This window comes from Mustelus asterias, chromosome 5 (genome assembly GCF_964213995.1).
Source record: "Mustelus asterias chromosome 5, sMusAst1.hap1.1, whole genome shotgun sequence".
Taxonomy (NCBI): domain Eukaryota; kingdom Metazoa; phylum Chordata; class Chondrichthyes; order Carcharhiniformes; family Triakidae; genus Mustelus; species Mustelus asterias.
The window spans coordinates 32,282,323-32,304,380 of NC_135805.1; the positions used below are offsets into that span (position 1 = coordinate 32,282,323).

The following is a 22,058-nucleotide window of genomic DNA, read 5'->3' on the forward strand; positions in this document are numbered from 1 at the left end:
GGCCGAGAGCTTCAAGTTTTTAGGTGTCCAGATCACCAACAACCTGTCCTGGTCCCCCCATGCCAACACTATAGTTAAGAAAGCCCACCAACTTTCTCAGAAGACTACGGAAATTTGGCATGTCAGCTACGACTCTCACCACACTTTACAGATGCACCATAGAAAGCATTCTTTCTGTTGTATCACAGCTTGGTATGGCTCCTGCTCTGCGCAAGACCACAAGGAACTACAAAAGGTCGTGAATGTAGCCCAATCCATCATGCAAACCAGCCTCCCATCCATTGACTCTGTCTACACTTCCCGCTGCCTCTGCAAAGCAGACAGCATAATTAAGGACCCCACGCACCCGGACATTCTCTCTTCCACCTTCTTCCTTCGGGAAAAAGATACAAAAGTCTGAAGTCACGTACCAACTTACTCAAGAACAGCTTCTTCCCTGCTGCTGTCAGACTTCTGAATGGACTTACCTTACATTAAGTTAATCTATCTTTACACCCTAGCTATGACTGTAACACTGCATTCTGCACTCTCTTGTTTTCTTCTCTATGAATGGTATGTTTTCTCTGTATAGCAAGAAACAACACTTTTCACTGTATTTTAATACGTGACAATAATAAATCAAATCAAACTGTACTGCCTGTAATATTGATAAAAGCCAAAAAAATAAAATCAGCATGCAATGCCCAATCCAGAGTGGCACGGTGACACAGTGGTTAGCGCTGCTGCCTCACAGCGCCAGGGACCCGGGTTCGATTCCTGGCTTGGGTCACTGCCTGTGCGGAGTTTGCACATCCTCTCTGTGTCTGCGTGGGTTTCCTCCGGGTGCTCCGGTTTCCTCCCACAGTCCAAAGACTTGCTGGTTAGGTGCATTGGCCATGCTAAATTCTCCCTCAGTGTACCCGTACAGGCGCCGGAGTGTGGCGATTAGGGGATTTTCACAGTAACTTCATTGCAGTGTGAATGCAAGCCTACTTGTGACACAAATAAATAAACTTTAAAACTGAAACAGGCATTAGACACTTTGCATGTGCAAATAAGGTACCCAATACCTGTTTATTGACTGAATTGCCAGACTGGTTTTCATTGAAGAATCACTCAAGAACAGCGAGGTTTTCATTTGGCCTAAAAGTTCACAACCTGTGGCTCAAGCATACAAGGTAAGATTTTATCATACGCTTACCTGAATCTGGAGCCTACAATAAAATCATGCAGAGTGCTGATGGCCACCTTCCCCCGCCCAGCAAGTTACCACAGCTTCCTCTCCAATCATCCCTCCACCATTCCCCTTCAGATGCATCACTTTACTTCCTGGGTGTCCCCTTCATTACTTACATAATAACACTGCAGGTTTTACAGAGAATCAATCTTCAATCCCACTTCAACAGTGAGCTATTCCTCTCGGTAGCTCACCAGCTCAATGTTGATGATGGCAAGGCCTCAATGTTTCAGCGAAGGGATTGCTCCCCGTGTCCCTCTGGGTGTATCCAAACTCTCAGAACTTTGAACATCAAACTGGGCTTCAGAAGTATAACCGAAGGCAGCGGTATCACTAATTTACCTTCACCCCCAACAAAAAGGAAAAAAAAGTTCCTTGAAGATTGTGTTTAAACCATTTTATTTGCGGAGTTTAAATATACAAATATTTTGTAGAGCCTTCCCTGAGGATGTTAAATTGATGAATACAGCCCACAATGGGAGACTGTATGGAAGGAGTGCATTTGACACAACACGTGGCTTTTTCTTGTCCCCGTGATTTCTTACAGTTGTCTTTGGAGTGACTTAGATGAGAGGTCATACTTCATAACATGGGAACAACACCAAGAGGAAGAAGTGCAGCACAGAAGAGAGGATGAATCAGGAAGTAGTGGTTAGATGATATCAAATTTGGGTTACTCATAATGTCAATCCCAATGGAAGCTGATTGTTAAATTCAAGGCAACTGCACGCCAGGTTTGGCCCATGCAATCTTTAAAAACTTTGTATGGAAGAAGGTTAATGGTCCTATGAACAAAGTGCCAACAAATAAAGTACAAGTCCACCTCAGTTCTTATATTAAACTAAAATTCGATCTGTTGCTGAACGCGTTTGATAGATTTACAACTAAATTTACTTTTCACTCAGTCATCACTTCTTTCCCCTGTCGCCTTCATTCCAGTATTGTTCAGTTTGCATTTCCGTAAGTCGTGAGACCGTGCGCTGAAATGCAAATACTTCTTCTGCTCCAGAAAAAATGGAAATATCTTCCACCTTCGTCTGTGGAAAAATAAAAATAAATGGGGGTCAAAATCTTCATGACCTGGAGGCAATTTTTATGACCTGGAGGCAGCTTCCACACTGGCATCAAATGTAGTTCAACAGTTACAATTTAGATTATCATTTCACAGCAATGAATTGAACTAGTTGATAACATGTTAATGTCAATGGATTAACAGGAGCAATGAAGACAACATTACCCTGGCCACCAGGAGAACTCCACTTCTCTTTCAGTAATGTCTTTATTCAACAAAATGTCAACATTCACCTGAATGTACACGGGACCTCAATTTAATGTCTCTATTCTGGACACACTTACTACATAGATATATGTAATGGGGCCTGGTTAGCTCAGTAGGTTAGATGGCTAGCGTGTACTTCTGAATAATTCTCACAACACAGGTTCGAATCCCATTCCAGCTGAGGCATTGGTCTCCTCACCCTGCCCCCTCAAAGTGGAAGCCAATGGCAAACTGTCACTGAAAAAACTGCCAAGGAAATGGCTCAGGATGAAGCATCGGCAGACAATGAGCCAAGGACCTGCCTTCAGGTAGATCACACAAAGAATAAGTTAACGAATGAATGAAAGTAAGCAATAATATCATTTTCACAACAGGCACATCTGACATGAGCAGTGAAATGTAATCAGAACCTCCGCGGGAAGAGAAGGTTAAATCTAACTAATAGTCCAGAATGAGTTGAACAGACAGCATTCCTGATGTAGGGTAAATGGGCTGCTTCATCAGAGGAGTTGTGAATGGAGCTGAAAACAACTAATGTCAGCAAACAGCCCCAATTGTCTAATGCTGGAAGCAAGATCATTGAGGAATCAACTGAAGATGGTGGGCAAAGCTTGTTTCCTTGAGGAACTTCTGGGACTGTGACAACCATACACATATTCTTTTTGTAGCAGGTAGGACTTCAGATACTGGAAGGGTTTCATCTGACCCCTTCATCGACCCCCCAAAGCATAACATATACTGCAGTTAATTTTAAAAAATACACTGTGGTCTGGAACAGGTGTTCTGTCCAATTTGCATAAGCAAAGGGTCCAGTGCCATTTTCAGGCAAAGCTCTGGAAAAGTACAGGCCGCCCTGACCAATATAACGTGCACCATTCTTTCTCGTACCAAAACCAGTGGCTCCTTAAGTGTTCAGTTTACACCTGAAAACAGGCACTGTACAATCAAATTTCGGGACGTTATATCATTCTGTTGCTTCAGCTCAGTCCTGTGTGTGTCTCTGATGCTGCCAAGTCAGTTATATAATTATACAATGAACTAGGTGAGTTCAAACAACATCAGTCAGCGAAGTTGTGAAAAAGTTAAAGTTTATTTATTAGTGTCACAAGTAGGCTTACATTAACACTGCAATGAAGTTACTGTGAAAATCCCCTAGTCGCTACACGCCGGCGCCTGATCGGGTACGCTGAGGGAGAATTTAGCATGGCCAATTCACCTAACCAGCATGTCTTTTGGACTGTGGGAGGAAACCGGAGCACCCGGAGGAAACCCACACAGTCGTGCAGACTCTGCACAGACAGTGACCCAGGCCGGGAATTGAACCCGGGTCCCTGGCGCTGAGAGGCAGCAGTGCTAACCACTGTGCACCTGTGTCGTGACTGAGACTGAGTGCAGAAATCATGGGCTTGATCTAATGGGGCTCTGTACTCCCTGCCCCTGGCTAAAATGTCAGAATGGGTGTGAGGGGGGGTTGTGGGGAGGGGGGATGGAGAATAGGGGTGAATCTGTCCACCATCCCAACAGCTGCCCCGCAATGATTTATGAGAAGAGGTTGCACCTTAGGGAGCTGGGAGCCATTGCTGGGGCTGCAAGCAATCCACAGTGAAAAGCTGGGACTAACAGATAAGTTCAAGGTCAAGTGTCACAGCGAGGGGAATGAGTCTGGACAAGGGGGATGAATGGGAGGATACGGGGCTAGGTTCAGTAGTTTAGAGAGTTGAGTTAAAACGAGGGGCCTCGCAGCGTGTGTCTCACTGATGGACCCTACCCCCAACTATTACCTGACACCAGCCTGTGCAGTTAAGGCTGCCGGGCTTCCTGCATGGTGTGGGTCTCTCCCCACTGCGGGTGAAATCCTGGTGGCGGTAGGATGATGCTGTTAAATAACTATTATTTAGCCACTGTTTCTCCCAACAAGGTCATTCGCTGGATTTTATATGCCTCCCTCCTTCAAACCCGCCAGGGGGAACATAAAATCCAGTCCCATGTTTTTAATGTAGATAATCGATTGATAGAGCTTGCTGGATTTTAAAAAAATCTAATACATAGACCATAAATAAATAATCTTAGATACTCAGCTCGTAGTTATCATATTTCTGACTGCAAAGTTTGGCAATTAATCTGTTGCGTTTCTAGTTGAATCATAGAATCCCTACAGTACAGAAGGGGGCCATTCGGTCCATCGAGTCTGTACCGATCACAATCTCACCCAGGCCCTATTCCCGTAACCCAACACATTTACCCTGCTAATCCCCTGACACTAGGTTCAATTTAGCATGGCCAGTCAACCTAACCTGCACATCTTTGGATTGTGGGAGGAAACCGGAGCACCCGGAGGAAACCCATGCAGACACGGGGAGAAAGTGCAGACTTCACACAGACAGTGACCCGAGGACAGAATTGAATGTGGGTCCCTGGCGCTGTGAGGCAGCAGTGCTAACCATTGTGCCACCGTGTCGCCCAGTTTAGAACTATGATTGAAAATAGTGGAAAAGCAATATGGAAATCAAACTAAATCAACATTAGAAGGTCTATTTTGTAACATGACAGCCACCATTCTCTATTTACCGACTGACCCAGTTATGATTAGTGAGTGCGTTTACCTAATCTAGAAAGCTCTATGGAGCAGAATAACAGTGCAGTCTCCTACTGAGTGATGATGCCCCTCTCCCTGGAAGCAAAGTTGGTGTGGAGTTGACCTGCTTAACCCACAGTTATAATGTGCTGCTTAACAAGAACTTCATCCCCTCTGGAACTGCTGGCCAATCTGACTGGCTGGCAACGCCATCAGTGCTGGGAGCACCAAGGAAGCTGGGACTGCGAGGAGCAAGAAGGCCAATGGATCCCCAAAGCTGGCAATCTGGGGGATTAGGCGGTGGGGGGAGTGTGGTGGGTTACAGCTGCAGGTGGTTCGGAGGAAAGTGGTGGAGGGGGAGTACCCCTTTAGGGGGGGGAAGGGGTGATCCGGATCAGGCCCCAAAGATTGAACCCCCCTTCCTTCCCACCCACCCTTTGAAGAATGGAGTTAAAAAAATTAGGCTGCCCTTTCTTGTCTGGCTGCCCACACCAAATGTTTCATGGTGTGGGCAGTGTATTATCAGGCTTGGGGAGGTGATGGCCGAGTGGTATTATCGCTAGACTATTAATCCAGAAACTCAGCCAATGTTCTGGGGACCCGGGTTCAAATCCCGCCACGGCAGATGGTGGGATCTGAATTCAATAAAAAAATCTGGAATTAAGAATCTACTGATGACCACGAAACCACTGTCAATTGTCGGAAAATCCATCTGGTTCACTAATGTCCTTTGGGTAAGGAAATCTGCCGTCCTTACCTGGTCTGGCCTACATGTGACTCCAGAGCCACAGCAATGTGGTTGACTCACAACTGCCCTCGGGCAACTAGGGATGGGCAATAAATGCTGGCCAGCCAGTGATGCCCATGTCCCACAAATGAATTTTTTAAAAAACTGGCTTGGTAACAAGACCCCTTAATTGACCCCTGATTACCTATGTAAATACGGCAGGGTTGGCTGCCGATTTTGACTTGGGGGTTGATGGGAAAGTGCTGGGGCGAGGGCGAGAGCCCACCCTATTTAACATGCCGCCCCTGCCCAGTAGGGGCATGTAAAGTGCAGCCCACAGGTGCGGTTCTGACCTCCCGAGTGAAGAGGATGGATGCCAGTGGGTCTGTCTGTCCACCTGAGCAATATTAAGTAAAGAGATGGGAGAAATAAAAACAACACTCACATGATCCAATCCCAGGTCATCTATGAACACTCTGGCATCATCCTCCTGACTGGCATCACCCTTTTGGACAAACATTCTCTCCAATGGCATTACAGCCAAGCAGATAACTCTGACCTTTCAGAATGCAAGAAAAGCAGCATAGTTTATGGTGCTATTAAACTGGAATGTTTTCATTAGATTTTAACCACACTTCACAAATAATTTAAACAGTGCCTGATTGATAATGTCAAATTAATGGCCTGTTCTCCATGAATAAGTCTTTTTCCTCATCAATTGTGAAACAAGTTTGGCGTTAAAAAAATTTCAGTTTGATACGGTCTCTTACTTCTTGGTTGCGAAACGCACTGACTCCTGAGTATTATATGTACCTGTGGAATTATATATTCTTGTAAATGTAGCCATTCTCGGTGTGTGGAGCAAGTTGAGCGTGTCAGCAGGCTGCTGGCCGTGGGGTAAATGGCTGAAGAAATGTTTCATCAGGAAACAGGAAATAATAGTTTGAATTTTTTCACCCAACCATCACCTGGGAGTTTGTTGGAAGGCTGGATTGCACTCGTGGGGTTTGAATTTAAATCATCAAGTGCATGAACAACGGGAGGGATCTAATGGCCCTGCTCGCCATGAGCACAAATCCCAATATGGCCACTAAATCTCACGAGAGGCTACGATTTTACATAAATATGAATATAATTAAGGACTTTGTGCCATAGCGTCTGTCCACAATGTATCCTACCCCCTGGTGGGGTGACATCACACCAGCCCAAATCACTACTGGTTTTCAAAAGTCAAAACCAATCATGATGACCATACTGGGGGTGCCAAGGTGCCTGGAAGCCCCGGGGACGCCAAGGTGCCTGGAGGCCCCGGGGGTGCCAAGGTGCCTGGAGGCCCCGGGGGTGCCAAGGTGCCTGGAGGCCCCACGGGCTGAGGGCCGAGGCTGGGCATTGCCACGACAGTGTTTCCGAGCAGTGCCAAGGGGGCATATGAAGTGGGCCGTGCCTAGGGAGCTCTGGCAATGAGGGTTCCCCTTATGAGGGGGGGGGTGGGGGGAAGAGCCCCAATGGCTGGGAGGGGAGAACCCCAATGGCTGCAAAGGGCGGAAGGGATTGGGGCTCCCCGATGTTGGCATTGTGGTAATGGTGAGGGGATGCCTTGATGCTCGGAGAGAACACGATCTCCATGGGGAGGTGGACCTTAGATGTAATTTTGAAGTCAGGGTGCAGAATCCTGGCTTTGCTGGCGTGTCCATGCCTCGTTCCCCCAGCTGGACGTGTGATTCTTGCCAGCACTTTGAAAATTGGTCACAGTGCTGTTTAATCAGGAGAGAAAAGGCGTCTGTGAAGCCGGTGAGTTTCACACAGCTTTTCTCACCTGATCCAGCACTCTGTGCAATTTGGGTAAAGTTCCACCCAATTATTTGAATAATTAACATGAAGCTTGCAAGGTCTCACACACCCTTGCACACACTTATAGCTGGATACATAGGCTGTGGTCTCTGCATCTAGAACATAGAACAGTACAGCACAGAACAGGCCCTTCGGCCCTCGATGTTGTGCCGAGCTTTGTCCGAAACCAAGATTAAGCTATCCCACTCCCTATCATCCTGGTGTGCTCCATGTGCCTATCCAATAACCGCTTAAATGTTTCTAAAGTGTCCGACTCCACTATCACTGCAGGCAGTCCATTCCACACCCCAACCACTCTCTGCGTAAAGAACCTACCTCGGACATCCCTCCTGTATCTCCCACCATGAACCTTATAGTTATGCCCCCTAGTAACAGTTACATCCACCCGAGGAAATAGTCTCTGAACATCCACTCTATCTATCCCCCTCATCATCTTATAAACCTCTATTAAGTCGCCTCTCATCCTCCTCCGCTCTAAAGAGAAAAGCCCTAGCTCCCTCAACCTTTCCTCATAAGACCTACCCTCCAAACCAGGCATCATCCTGGTAAATCTCCTCTGCACTCTCTCCAATGCTTCCACATCCTTCTTACAGAGAGGTGACCAGAACTGCACACAATATTCCAAATGTGGTCTCACCAAGGTCCTGTCCAGTTGCAGCATAACCCCACGGCTCTTAAACTCCAACCCCCTGTTAATAAACGCTAACACACTATAGGCCTTCTTCACGGCTCTATCCACTTGAGTGGCAACCTTCAGAGATCTGTGGATATGAACCCCAAGATCTCTCTGTTCCTCCACATTCCTCAGAACCCTGCCGTTGACCCTGTAATCCGCATTCAAATTTGTCCTACCAAAATGAATCACCTCACACTTATCAGGGTTAAACTCCATCTGCCATTTTTTGGCCCAGCTCTGCATCCTATCAATGTCTCTTTGCAGCTTACAACAGCCCTCCACCTCATCCACTACTCCACCAATCTTGGTGTCATCAGCAAATTTACTGACCCACCCTTCAGCCCCCTCCTCCAAGTCATTGATAAAAATCACAAATAGCAGAGGACCCAGCACTGATCCCTGTGGTACACCACTGGTAACCGGTCTCCAGTCTGAAAATTTTCCATCCACCACCACCCTCTTTCTTCTATGAGATAGCCAGTTACTTATCCAATCAGCCAAATTTCCCTCTATCCCACACCTCCTTACTTTCTTCATGAGCCGACCATGGGGAACCTTATCAAACGCCTTACTAAAATCTATGTATACAACATCAACTGCTCTACCTTAATCGACACACTTAGTTACCTCCTCAAAGAATTCAATCAAATTTGTTAGGCAAGACTTACCCTTCACGAATCCGTGTTGACTATCCTGGATTAAGCTGCATCTTTCCAAATGGACATAAATCCTATCCCTCAGGACCTTTTCCATTAACTTACTGACCACCGAAGTAAGACTAACCGGCCTATAATTACCAGGATCATTCCTATTTCCTTTCTTGAACAGAGGAACAACATTCGCCACTCTCCAGTCCTCTGGCACTGCTTTTGCTACCAAATAAACCTGTTGGACTTTAACCTGGTGTTGTTAAACTTCTTACTGTACTATCCCCGTGGACAGTGAGGACCGAAAGATCAAGGCCAAAGGCTCTGCAATCACATCCCTTGCCTCCCAAAGAATCCTAGGATATATCCCATCTGGCCCAGGGGACTTAGCGACCCTCAGGCTTTTCAAAATTGCTAATACATCTTCCCTCAGAACATCCACCCTCTCCAGCCTATCAGCCTGTATCACACTCTCATCCTCAAAAACATCTACATCTGCAAGGAAACACTAAAAATTATTTTAAGCATCTTATTGAACATGGCTTTAGGAACAAAGATCTTGTTAATTATGACGTTTCAGCAAAATAATTTCCAGTGTGATCTAATTAATCCAACCTTGTGATCGTAAAAGGCATCAATAAGAGTGATGAAGCGTCGTGCTTGTGTCTTCTGTGCCAAAGTCAGCAGTGGTATGTTCCGGATAAATACCGTGTCAAAATGTTTAGCCATTTCCAGGTAGTCACTTGCTCCGAGGGGCTACAATTTAAAGCAGGGCCAGGTTATAATACGGACTTTCATTCTGATGCTTGTTGCCTTCGGCTATAAGTTAGTAATTTCATTTTCAGCTTTATGCCCACTACACAAAGAGCTTTTTTTTAAAAAGTAGTGTCAATAAAGATGAGGAACGGAACACTGTGATACCTACAATCTGTTCAGTCCTACACCAGATCTGAGAGAGTCTTAAAGCTTCTATTCTGCCTTAACCTCAATGTAATTACACCAACATATATTTCTCTATGTCCCACCCCCATCACCTCAACAAATGCCAATTTGTGTTGATTTGACAACGGTTTTCACTTTGGAACCAAACAGAATAGTTTACACTCCCATGTTTGTCTTGGCAGTGTTCAGGAATTAAAATTTAATTCCTTGGGCACTGCTGTGAGCAACCCCTAAGAAAAATCACAGCAGCATTAAAAACACTTGATTTTATTTTCTTTGCACTAATTTATTAGCTATAAAAATATTACATAGATTGGTAAAAAAGGGTGGGGCGATTGGAGGTAGGCACTCATTTGATGAACTCTTTATGAATCCATTCAATCATAGTTAGCAACCCAAACTAGGGCGCACAGTGGTTTAGCACTACTGTCTCATGACGTCAGGGATCTGGGTTCGATTCCCGGCTTGGGTCACTGTCTGTGTGGAGTTTGCACATTCTCCCCGTGTCTGTGTGGGTTTCCTCCGGGTGCTCCGTTTTCCTCCCACACTCCAAAAGATGTGAGGGTCAGGTTGATTGGCCATGCTAAATTGCTGCTTAGTGTCAGGGGGACAAGCAGGGTAAATACGTGGAGTTACGCGGATTGGTCCTAGGTGGGATTGTTGTTGGTGCAGACTTGATAGGCCGAATGGCCTTCTTCCTCACAGTATGATTCTAGGTTAAAACTGCTCAAAGTGATGTAATTGTGGTTGTTACAGGCAGCAGTTAACACAGACACCATCTGAGCCGGACTCTTAAGCAAGTCCCAGGGTTGAAAGGAGGCGCCCCATTGGAGTGGCCAATCCAATTCTGAATTCTGCATCTCAGCGAATCAAGAAACTTCCTAAGGAGAACAGCAAGTAAAATACTACAGATGTTGGAAATCTAAAATGAAAAAATACATTGCTGGAAACACTCAATTCACAGATGTGGCGAGAAATTACATGTTTCAGGCATATCCATTCAATCAGAACAAAATATCAAACAGATATTACAAATGAACATCACGGCGAAGGAAAGGGATGGAGTAAAAAATTACAGAATGAGCTGTGAAGTGATTAGATGGTAAGCAGGAGCTGATTAACCGACAGAAGTGACATTGCAAGACAAAAGGAAACAGAATGAGAGAAACAAAATAAATATACAAGACCCAGAATGTGTGGATAGTTAAGCTTCCTAAATAGAGTGGGGATAGAAACATAGAAAAACTACAGCACAAACAGGCCCTTCGGCCCACAAGTTGTGCCGAACACATCCCTACCTTCTAGGCCTACCTATAACCCTCCATCCTATTAAGCTCCATGTACTCATCCAGGAGTCTCTTAAAAGACCCTATTGAGTTTGCCTCCACCACCACTGACGGCAGCCAATTCCACTCGCCCACCACCCTGTGTGTGAAAAACTTCCCCCTAACATTTCCCCTGTACCTACCCCCCAGCACCTTAAACCTGTGTCCTCTCGTAGCAGCCATTTCTACCCTGGGAAAAAGCCCCTGAGAGTCCACCCGATCTATGCCTCTCAACATCTTATACACCTCTATTAGGTCTCCTCTCATCCTTCGTCTCTCCAAGGAGAAAAGACCGAGCTCCCTCAGCCTATCCTCATAAGACATGCCACTCAGTCCAGGCAACATCCTTGTAAATCTCCTCTGCACCCTTTCAAACTTTTCCACATCCTTCCTATAGTGAGGCGACCAGAACTGAGCACAGTACTCCAAGTAGGGTCTGACGAGGGTCTTATATAGCTGCATCATTATCCTCAGACTCCTAAACTCAATCCCTCGATTGATAAAGGCCAGTACACCATACGCCTTCTTAAGCACCTCCTCCACCTGCGGGGCCGATTTTAGAGTCCTATGGACCCGGACCCCAAGGTCCTTCTGATCCTCTACAGTACTAAGAGTCTTTCCCTTTATATTGTACTCCTTCATCCCATTTGACCTACCAAAATGGACCACGACGCATTTATCTGGGTTGAAGTCCATCTGCCACTTGTCCGCCCAGTCTTGCATCCTATCTATGTCCCTCTGTAACTTCTGACATCCCTATGGATGTGGGGGAGGCAAGTCAACCCACAGCACTCTGTGTCATAATGGCTGAAAACATCACTGAATTAGCCGATTCTGTCTGTTTGCTCTTAAATTGGCATCGGGCTCTAGGGCAAGAAATAAATTAATGACAATTTGATGTAGTTTACCTAAAATTAGGTCTAACAGTGTTGGAATTTTGTAATTGTTAAATTCCAAGCAGCTCAATAAATTCAAAATATATCAAATATGCAATGGTCCGAGCAAATCTGCCATGGTGTTTCCGATGATATTCTGGAGCACTTTTGTTATATTCTGCTGCGGAGGTGGAGTTGTAGTTAATCTGGTAATGGTCCAACCGGCAGCACGGTGGCACACAGTGGTTACATTGCTGCCTCACAGTACCAGGGGCCTGGGTTGAATTCTGGCTTCAGGTCACTGTCGGGGTGGAGCTTGCACGTTCTCCCCGTGTCTGCGTGGGTTTCCTCCGGGTGCTCCGGTTTCCTCCCACACTCCAATGATGTGTGGGTTAGGCTAAATTGCCCCTCAGTGTCAGGGCAAATACATGGGGTTACGGGGATAGGGCCTGGCTGGGATTGTTGTCGGTGCAGACTCGATGGGCCAAATGGCCTCCTTCTGCACTGTAGGGACTCCATGATTCAGAACTGAATCAAGGTAACCTGGAAAAAAAATCCTAGGATATGTACAATGCTGGTAAGGCAGTATTTATTGTCCAGGGCTGATTACGTCCCATGTACACAGGGCTGAGTAACTTGGCAGGTTTCCTTCCCTGAGCTATTTACATGCGTATGATTATCCAGCAGCTTTCATTGTTATTTTCTGGTGCTACCTCAAAACCTATTCAATTTAGTGAACTCAATTTATTGAATTCAATTCCACAGCTTCTGTGAATTCATCATCAGATCTGTCTAATTAAAACAGAAAACGCTGGAAAAACTCAGTGGGTCTGATAGCATCTGTGGAACGAGATACAGAATTAAAATCCAGTATAACTAACTTTCCTGTGAAAGCAGATCTTGCTGGACTGCTTAAAACATGATTGGACAATGCTCTCCATTGCTAAAACCACTCCCGCTCGAATTCATACACCCACCATTCAAAGATCATCCAGGAAGGCAAAGATAATCCCAATTTTTCTTCTCCACCACTACCTTCTTAAATCCCTCTCCCCAATCTACCCAGTGGGCAGGTCAGGGCATTTCATGCATCGGTGCAGACTCGATAGACCAAAGGGCCTCTTCTGCACTATAATATTCTGTGACTCTGTAATACTCCACCTGCACCTGCAAATACACAACAAGTTCACGGACGTTTTTGCTACAAAGGTTGAGACGATCCTTTCAGCTGCCTCTGCTGTTTCCCTACCTTTCCTAGCACGAGGCATAACTTCCTTTAAGATTTTCCCTGTCCTATCCTTGAATTTGTATCTTTCTCTAGTTTCTAAAAGAGCGGCACGGTGGTACAGTGGTTAGCACTGTTGCCTTGCAGTGCCAGGGACCCGGGTTCAATTCCAGCCTTGGGTGACTGTCTGGGTGGAGTTTGCATGTTCTCCCCGTGTCTCCGTGGGTTTCCTTTGGGTGCTCTGGTTTCCTCCCACATTCCAAAGGTGTGCACGTTAGGTGGATTGGCCATGCTAAATTGCCCCTTAGTGTTAGGGAGATTATGTGGGCTTATGGGGATAGGGCCTGGGTGGGATGTTACTGATGCAGGCTCGATGGGCTAAATGGCCTCCTTCTGCACTGTAGGGGTTCAATGATTCAATTATTCTCTCCCATCTCCCCATATGCCATCTCTGAGCTCATCTCATCAATGAGACTCACCTCTTGTTCTTGAAACCCGTGTACCTACTCATTGGTTAATACTTACAAGTCCTTTCCTGGATCCCATGTTAGCCGGTTAACTCTCTCCTCAGGTTCTGTCCATCTCCTCAAAATCTGCTGTCACCACCCACTAAAAACTGCCTGACCTCTCCATCCTTACAATCAATGCCCCCTCCCCCCTCCATTTCAAACCTTTCCTTTACAAAGTCCTTGAACGTGTTATTAACCCCACTTCTGTGCCCATCTTTTTTAGAACTTGTTTGAATCCCTCCAATCAGGTTTCTGCCCCCTTGAAATGACTGAATCGTACCAAAGTTACAAGTGACATTCTCCATGACTGAGACAAAGGTAAACTACACCTTCGTGTCCTGTTCATAGCCTTTAATATGGCTGATGACAAAATTCTCTCCAACATCTCTGCACCTTTGCCTGGTTTGTGGGACTACACTTGCCTGGTTTCACAGATACTGTGAGTGTCTCCCAAGAATCTGTCATTGTCCCCTTCTATTTCCCATCTACTTGCTGCCCTCGGTGACAAGGCATTAGTTTCCATACATATGCTGACAACACCTAGGTTTATCTCACCTCTACTTCTTCTGACCTCTCCTCTGTATAATGTCTGAATGCTTGTCCGACATCTAATTTTGGATCAGCTGAAATTTCAGGCCTCGCTCCAAACTCTGTTTTCTACCCATTGAATACATCCTTTTCCCTGGTAACTGTCTGAAGTTGAACCAAACTGTTTGCAGCCTTGGTGATTTGACCCAGAGGATGAGCTTCCTGCCATTCGTCTGCGTCATCAGTAAGACCACGTATTCTTGCCTACATCACATTGTCGAACTCTGCCCTTGATTCAGCTCATCTGTTTCTGAAGCCTTCATCCGTGTCTTTATGACCACTGGGCTTTATTATTCCACTGTCCTCTTGACAAGCCTTCTGTGTTCTACCCTCCACAAACTTGACATCATTGAATACTCTACTGCACCAGGTCGCATGCAGACATCTCCCCAGTGTTTGCTAATTGACATTGCCTTCCAGTCAAGCAACGCCATGATTTGGAAATTATCATCCTTGTTTCAAATTCTTCATTCGATTCGCCACATCCATTTCTTTATAATCTTCTTCAGCCCTACCACCACCCCCAGATCTCTGAATCTCTGATCCAAAGAATCCCTCTGGTGCAGAAAGAGGCCAGCCAGCCCATCGAGTCTGCACTGACTCTTTGAAAGATCATCCACCCAGTCCCTCCACTCCACCCTATCCCCATAACATCACACATTTACCATGTCTAATCCACCTAACCTACACATCTTTGGACACTAAGGGGCAATTTAGCATGGCCAACTGACCTAGCCTGCACAGCTTTCGTCTGTGGGAGGGAACTGGAGCACCCGGAGAAAACCCACGCAGGCACGGGGAGAATGTGCAAACTCCACAATGCAATTCGGGTCACTTGAGCATTTCTAGTTTTGATCACACATCACTGGCGGCCCTGCACTTTGCTGCCTAGGCCCTAAGCTCTTGAAGTTCCGCCCTGTATCACTTCCCTGTCCACCTCTCTTTCCTCCTTCAAGACAATTAAAGGCAATTAGATAAAGGCAATTAGTTGCCATTGTTATTTGAATACAACCTCTGGATTTGCAAGTTCATTATAGAACTTGATATGCTACTGTGCAAGAGGTCAATTGTAAGTTCTTGACTGCAGGGTAAGAGCACCTGTGTTTTGTTAAACAAGATTTATTTTATGGGATGTGGGCATTTATTGCCCCATCCTTAATCACCCTTGAGAAGATGGTGGTGAGCTGCTTTCTTGAACTGCTGCAGTCCAGGTGGTGTAGGTACACTCACAGTATTGTTAGGGAGGGAGTTCCAGGATTTTGACACGGAGACAGTGAAGGAACAGCGATATATTTCCAAGTCAAATTGTTGAGTGACTTGGAGGGTAACTCCTAGGTGGTGATGTTCCCAGGTATCTGCAGCCCTTGTCCTTCTAGATTGTAGTGGGTCTGGAAGATGCTGCTGAAGGAACTTTGGTGAGTTCCTGCTGTGCACCTTGTTGATGGTACACATGGCTGCCACTGTTCATTGATGGTGGAGGAGTGAATGTTTGTGGAAGGGGCAGAAAACAAGTGGGTTCCTTTGTCCTGGACTGTGTCAAGCTTCTTGAATTGTTGAAGCTGCACTCATCCAGAATAAGAGAGTATTCCATCACACCCCTGACTTATCCCTTGTGGATAGGCTTTGGAGATCAGGTGGTGAGTTACTCTCTATAGAATTCCCAGCTTCTTCCCTGCTCTTGTAGCCATGGTATTTATATGGCTGTTCCAGTTCAGCTTCTGGTTAATGGTAACCCACTCCCCCCTGCAAATTGTTAGTAGTGAATTCAGCAAAGGCAAAAATGTCAAGGGAGATGTTTAGATTCTCTCTTGTTGGAGATGGTCATTGCCTGACACTTGTGTGGCATGAATATTACTTGCCACTTATCAGCCCAATGCTGCCTATTGTCCAGGTCTTGCAGCATTTGGACATGGACTGCTTCAGTATTTGGGGAGTCGTGAATGGTGCTGAACAATGTGCAATCATCAAGAACATCCTCTCTTCTGGCCTTATTGTGGAAGGAAGTGATTGTTGAAACAACTGAAGGGTGTTGGGCCTCAGACACTACCCTGAGGAACACCTGCAGTGATGTCCCGGGACTGTTGTTGACCTCCATCGACAACACTATCTTCCATTGTTCTAGGTAGGTCAACCCGAATACTCTTTAGCTTCTGTGGTATTTTCACGTTTGACATCTGCAATGGGATGCCCCAGTATCGGATGTATGAAAATATAGAAAGTTATCAATAATGTAGCATATTTGGGCAAGGGGTAGGATCATGCCATTTGGTAGTTTTGGAAGAACAGCTGCGTGGTATTGAAGAAAGAGGAATTTTTAGAAAATTCTTTCACAGGATCAGTCCATTCCTAACTGTTCTTGAACCTAGTGGCTTGCTAGGCCATTGCATAGGGCTGTGGGTCCCATATAGGCCAGACCAGGTAAGGACAGCAGATTTCCCTCCCCAAAGGACTCTTTACGACTATTGATGATATTTTCATGGTCACTAAACAAATTTTCACTTCAGATTTAATTAATTGAATTTGAATTTCACCAACTGCTGTGGTGGAATTTGAACCCATGCTCCCCAGAGGTTCATAGAATCCTTATAGTGCAGAAAGAGACACTGACACCGAGAACAATCCCAACCAGGCCCTATCCCCGTAACCCCACGTATTTACCTTAGCCAGTCCCACTGACACTAAGGTGCAATTTAGCACAGCCAATCAACCTAACTCCCACATCTTTGAACTGTGGGAGGAAACCGGAGCACCTGGAGGAAATGCGCACAGACAAGGGCAGAACATGCAAACTCCACACAGACAGTAGCCCGTGGTCAGAATTGAACCCAGGCCCCTGGTGCTGTGAAGCAGCAGTGCTAACCACCGTGCCGACCATAGGTTTAGTCTGGACTTCTGAATTACCAGTCCAGTGACATAACCACTACGCCACTGGAAGGAAGGTGGTTCTGTGATGCGGAAGCACTGAGAAGGAAGCAGTCATTAACTTATAACCAAAACCTCAAAGCAGGCTTTACCAAAATGATCAAATATAATGAATCTTTGCAATTTAAAAATAAGGGCTGTTGGAAGTTAAAGTTAAATAAACCAAATTTACCTTTTTGATTGGGGGGGGGGGCGGGGGGGTGAGGTGCTAGGCGAAGAATCAGCATAACTCCCACAAATTAAACTAATAATCCCTCTGCAGGCTAATGGTAAAGTAAAAGATGCCAATAGGCATCTCTTGAACAAATGAGTTAAATCCAACCTCAGAATTTCCCCAAATTAGTCAAATAAAAGCAGCCTTCTTTGGGAGCGCGAAAGGGCTTGTGGGGAATTAATTATCAAATAAAAGGGGGTTCAGATAGAAGAAACTACAAGTGAAATAAACTTTCAAAGCGAGATTAATGCGTTGATCAGGGAAAAAAAGTAACTATAAGTTTCAAGTTGTGAAGGATGACAAAATAGCTGGAGTGCTGGCTAAGCTGGGAGATGGAGTTAGAACGGACAGCATCTTAACATTGGGTACAATCTCAAGGCTAGGGGATAAGGCGTTTAACATATTTATTTCAGAAATGTCAAAAATGAAAAGCTTTAGTAATGAGGATCGACTAGAGAAACCTGACCTCTTTAGAAACTTGGCCTCTTGTAGAAAAAAGGTAAGAAGGAGTTCTGATAGTAGCGTGGAAAATTATGAATGTAAATCAGGAAAATCCAATTCTACCAGCTGGTGACTCTAATTAAAAGCCTTAAATTTAATACTGTAAGCAAGAGGCCAAAGGAAAGGTTAGAAAGATTATTTTTTTAACATGGAGAGTTGTTAGAAAACAGAACGTCCTACTAGACATTCTAGTGGAAACAGAGTCCACAATAGTTTTTAAAAGGGAAGTGAATAAATTGTTTAATTATTTTAAAGAACATGCGGACTAAGTGGAGAGCTTTTTCAGAGGGCTAATACAGGCACAATAAACTCCTTCTGTGCTGTAAAATTCTCCGACAAAAGAGAGGCTTGGTCACACGGGCAGGTTAGGTCAAGCAGGATTCAGCATATTAAAAAAAAGTTACGAGTCAGCGAATAAAAACACTGCAAGCAAACGTTTGAAAATGTGACAAAAAACTGTGACACACAGGCACGTTGAAGGTAGACATGATACAAAATTGTGACTGGAAGCAGTTTGAAATGAGCAACCAAAGCTGACAGGGGATGCAAAATCTTGCACATATTTGATTTATTATTGTCACATGTAATGGGATACAGTGAAAAGTATTGTTTCTCATGCACCATACAGCCAAAGCATACCGTTCATAGAATACATAGGGGAGAAAGAAAGGAGGGGACAGAGAATAGTGTTACATTCATAGCTAGGAGTTGAGAAAGATCAGCTTAATATATGGAGAGGCGAGAGCTTAGTGGTATTATTGCTAAACTATTAATCCAGAAACTCAGCTAATATTCTGGGGCCCCGGGTTCGAATCCTACCACGGTAGCTGGTGGAATTTGAATTCCATAAAAAATAGCTGGAATTAGGAATCTACTAATGACCACAAAACCATTGTCGATTGTCGGAAAAACCCATCTGGTTCACTAAATCCTTTAGGGAAGAAAATCTGGCCTACACGTGACTCCAGAGCCACAGCAATGTGGTTGTCTCTCAACTGCCTTTAGGCAACTTGGGATGGGCAATAAATGTTGGCCAGCCAGTGACACCCATATCTCATGAAAAATTTTTTAAAAATTCAGAAGTCTGATGGCAGCAGGGAAGAAGCTGTTCTTGATGACAGATGATAATAGATATATATGTCAGATCAAAAATATTACTCTAAAGTGAGCAGGAAAGGAGGCAAAGTGGAGAGTTAAATTAGTGGGAGTTAAGTTTAAAACACTATCATAGTGAAAGTGCCTCAAGAAGATATAATGCATCAGGAAGAAAGACAGAGAGCAAAGCATTGGGACACTCAAAAGATGCAGTCCAATCCTCAATCTAGAATATTAAAAGTAATAACCTTCACTGAGCTGAATAGAATTTTCTCATCCTTGACTTTGACTCAGATATTGACCTCATTCTAAGCTCACATCAAATCTGGTGAACTGCTAAATACCAAGGGCTGAAGTATCGGCCTCCAGCAGAGTTGGGAACAGAGATTCCATTCCACTTGTGGGCCATTTTCATGGAATGACGTGGTGGGTAATCATCACGGCTCATTAAGAGCCAATTAAGGAGGCCTATAGGGATTTTCAAAGTGGGGGATAGCAAGCAGGCCTAGGAGTCCTCTCTGCTTCCCTAGGTGAAGAGAAGCAATAGGTCACTCTGTAGAGGAACCTCCTCCCAACCCCCTTAAGAGTGGTGGCTTGGCTGCAAAACCCTTTTCTTAGTAATAATTTAAAACGTTGGAGAGAGGGCCACTCTAACTTGAAGTGCCCTCTCCCTTACTTACCCACTACTGCAGTCTGCTACCCCTGGCCCTGTCGTTTCAAGGGTCCGAGGGAGCTCATCTCCAGTCGAATTAAGGAGGCACCCCAGTGAAAATCACAATAAGTGACTTGAGGTGGGTTTTCACCCAGAAACAATCCCAACCTCTGCTTCCTGTTTTGGAGGGAAAATCGTGTCCCAAATCTCCTGCTTCGTATGCTCGAGGTAACAAATGGCTGTTTTCGCGAAGAAAGGAGTAAAAGTTTTAAACTGGAGGAAGACAAATTTTACAAAGTGGAAAGATGAGTTGGTAAGAGTGGACTGTATAGAGCGATTAGAAAGAAAAACTACGTCAAAGCAGTGGGAGGTATTCAAAGGCAAAATTTTAAGTGGGGACATGTTTACACTGTGCCCAAAGGCAAAGGGGAGGTACTGTAAAATCTAGAGCCCCCTGGTTATCCACAAGCTTACAGGCCAAGATAAAGCAGGAAAAGAAATCTTATGACACTCACAAAAGATTTAATACTGTGGTAAGCCTACAGGAGTTTATAATGTACAGCGGTAAAGTAAAAATGGAAATTAGAAAAGCAGAATGAGGATAAGAAAAAATGTTGGCAGGTGACAATGCAGGTGGAGAAGGTAGTCAAGAAGGCATACGGCATGCTTGCCTTCATCGGCCGGGGCATTGAGTTTAAAAATTGGCAAGTCATGTTGCAGCTTTATAGAATCTTAGTTAGGCCGCACTTGGAATATAGTGTTCAATTCTGGTTGCCACACTACCAAAAGGATGTGGAGGCTTTGGAGAGTGTACAGAAAAGATTTACCAGGATGTTGCCTGGTATGGAGGGCATTAGCCATGAGGAGAGGTTGGAGAAACTTGGTTTGTTCTCACTGGAGCGACGGAGGTTGAGGGGCGACCTGAAAGAAGTCTACAAGATTATGAAAGGCATGGACAGAGTGGATAGTCAGAAGCTTTTTCCCAGGCTGGAAGAGTCAATTACTAGGGGGCACAGGTTTAAGGTGCAAGGGGCAAGGTTTAAAGGAGATGTACGAGGCAGATTTTTTACACAGAGAGTAGTGGGTGCCTGGAACTCGTTGCTGGAGGTGGTAGTGGAAGCAGATACGGTAGTGACTTTTAAGGGGCGTCTTGACAAATACATGAATAGGATGGGAATAGAGGGATATGGTCCCCAGAAGGGTAGGGGGTTTTAGTTCAGTTGGGCAGCATGGTTAGTGCAGGCTTGGAGGGCAGGCCTTTTCCTGTGCTGTAATTTCTTTGTTCTTTGTAAAATAAATGAAAATCCTAAGATCCTTTACTAATATAGTAAGGGCAAGAGAATAACTAATAAAAGGTAGGGCCCATCGGAGATTTACATGGTATACTTGTAGCTTGATTCAGAAGATGTGGGCAGGATTCTCAATGAGTACTTTGTCTCTGTCTTCACAAAGGAGGGATGATTTAACTTCTATTTTAAGAGGTGTGTGAAATATTAGATACAATAAGCATAGTGAGAGAGGAAGTACAGGAGGGACTGGCATCTTTAAAGTTGGGTGAATCACCAGAGCCAGATGGATTGTATTCCAGGCTGTTGATATCCCAGGCACAAGATACAGGTGAGATACCAGGGGATTGGAGGTCTGCGAATGTTGTGCTATTATTTAAAAAGAGCATGAGGGATAGGCCAGAAAACTACAGGCGGGTCAGTCTGACTTCAGTGGTGGGCAAATTATTGGAACCAATTCTCAGAGACAGGATAAACTGTCACTTAGAAAGGCATGAATTGATCAGAGAAGTCAGCATGGTTTTGTTAGGGGAGGATCTTGTCTTACATACCTTAATAGAATTTTTTGATTAAGTAACAAGGAGGCTTGATTAGGTAGTGCAGTGGAAATTGTCTACATGGATTTCAGAAACCCATTTGATAAGGTCCCACATGGCAGACTGGTCAGAAAAGTGAGACCTCATGGGATAACAGGAGAAGGTGGCACGTTGGATCCAAAGACTCAGTGACAGGAAACAAACAACGAAAACCTCCAACCTTGTTTACGCCTGGGATTCTCTGCTGCTGCTGCAGTGAATGGAACTTCAGCTCAGCCCCAAATTCTCCATTCTCGCTCACAGTGGGGCGAGTACGGACGAGATAGGAAAATCCTGTCCAATGAGTAGTGGTCAATGGATGTTTTTGCAAATGAGAAACAGTTTCTGGAGATGTTCCACAAGAGTGGGAGAGCTTTA

General features: G+C 45.0%; 1 protein-coding gene across 2 annotated transcripts in view; it reads right to left on the reverse strand.

Moving 5' to 3' along the window:
* Positions 1 to 1,499: 1,499 nt before the first annotated feature.
* Positions 1,500 to 22,058, reverse strand: part of LOC144493453 (AFG1-like ATPase) — a 140,016-nt gene continuing 119,457 nt past the window's right edge. Inside the window, exons 11-13 of one of the 2 annotated variants that reach the window (XM_078212384.1) lie at positions 9,587 to 9,727; positions 6,243 to 6,356; positions 1,503 to 2,253 (exon numbers count right to left, since the gene is read on the reverse strand). In XM_078212384.1, the coding sequence (XP_078068510.1) occupies positions 2,125 to 2,253; positions 6,243 to 6,356; positions 9,587 to 9,727 (384 nt within the window). In that variant the 3' untranslated portion in view covers positions 1,503 to 2,124. Of the gene's footprint in view, positions 2,254 to 6,242; positions 6,357 to 9,586; positions 9,728 to 22,058 lie in introns of both variants that reach the window. The other variant, XM_078212385.1, reaches the window with a different exon arrangement.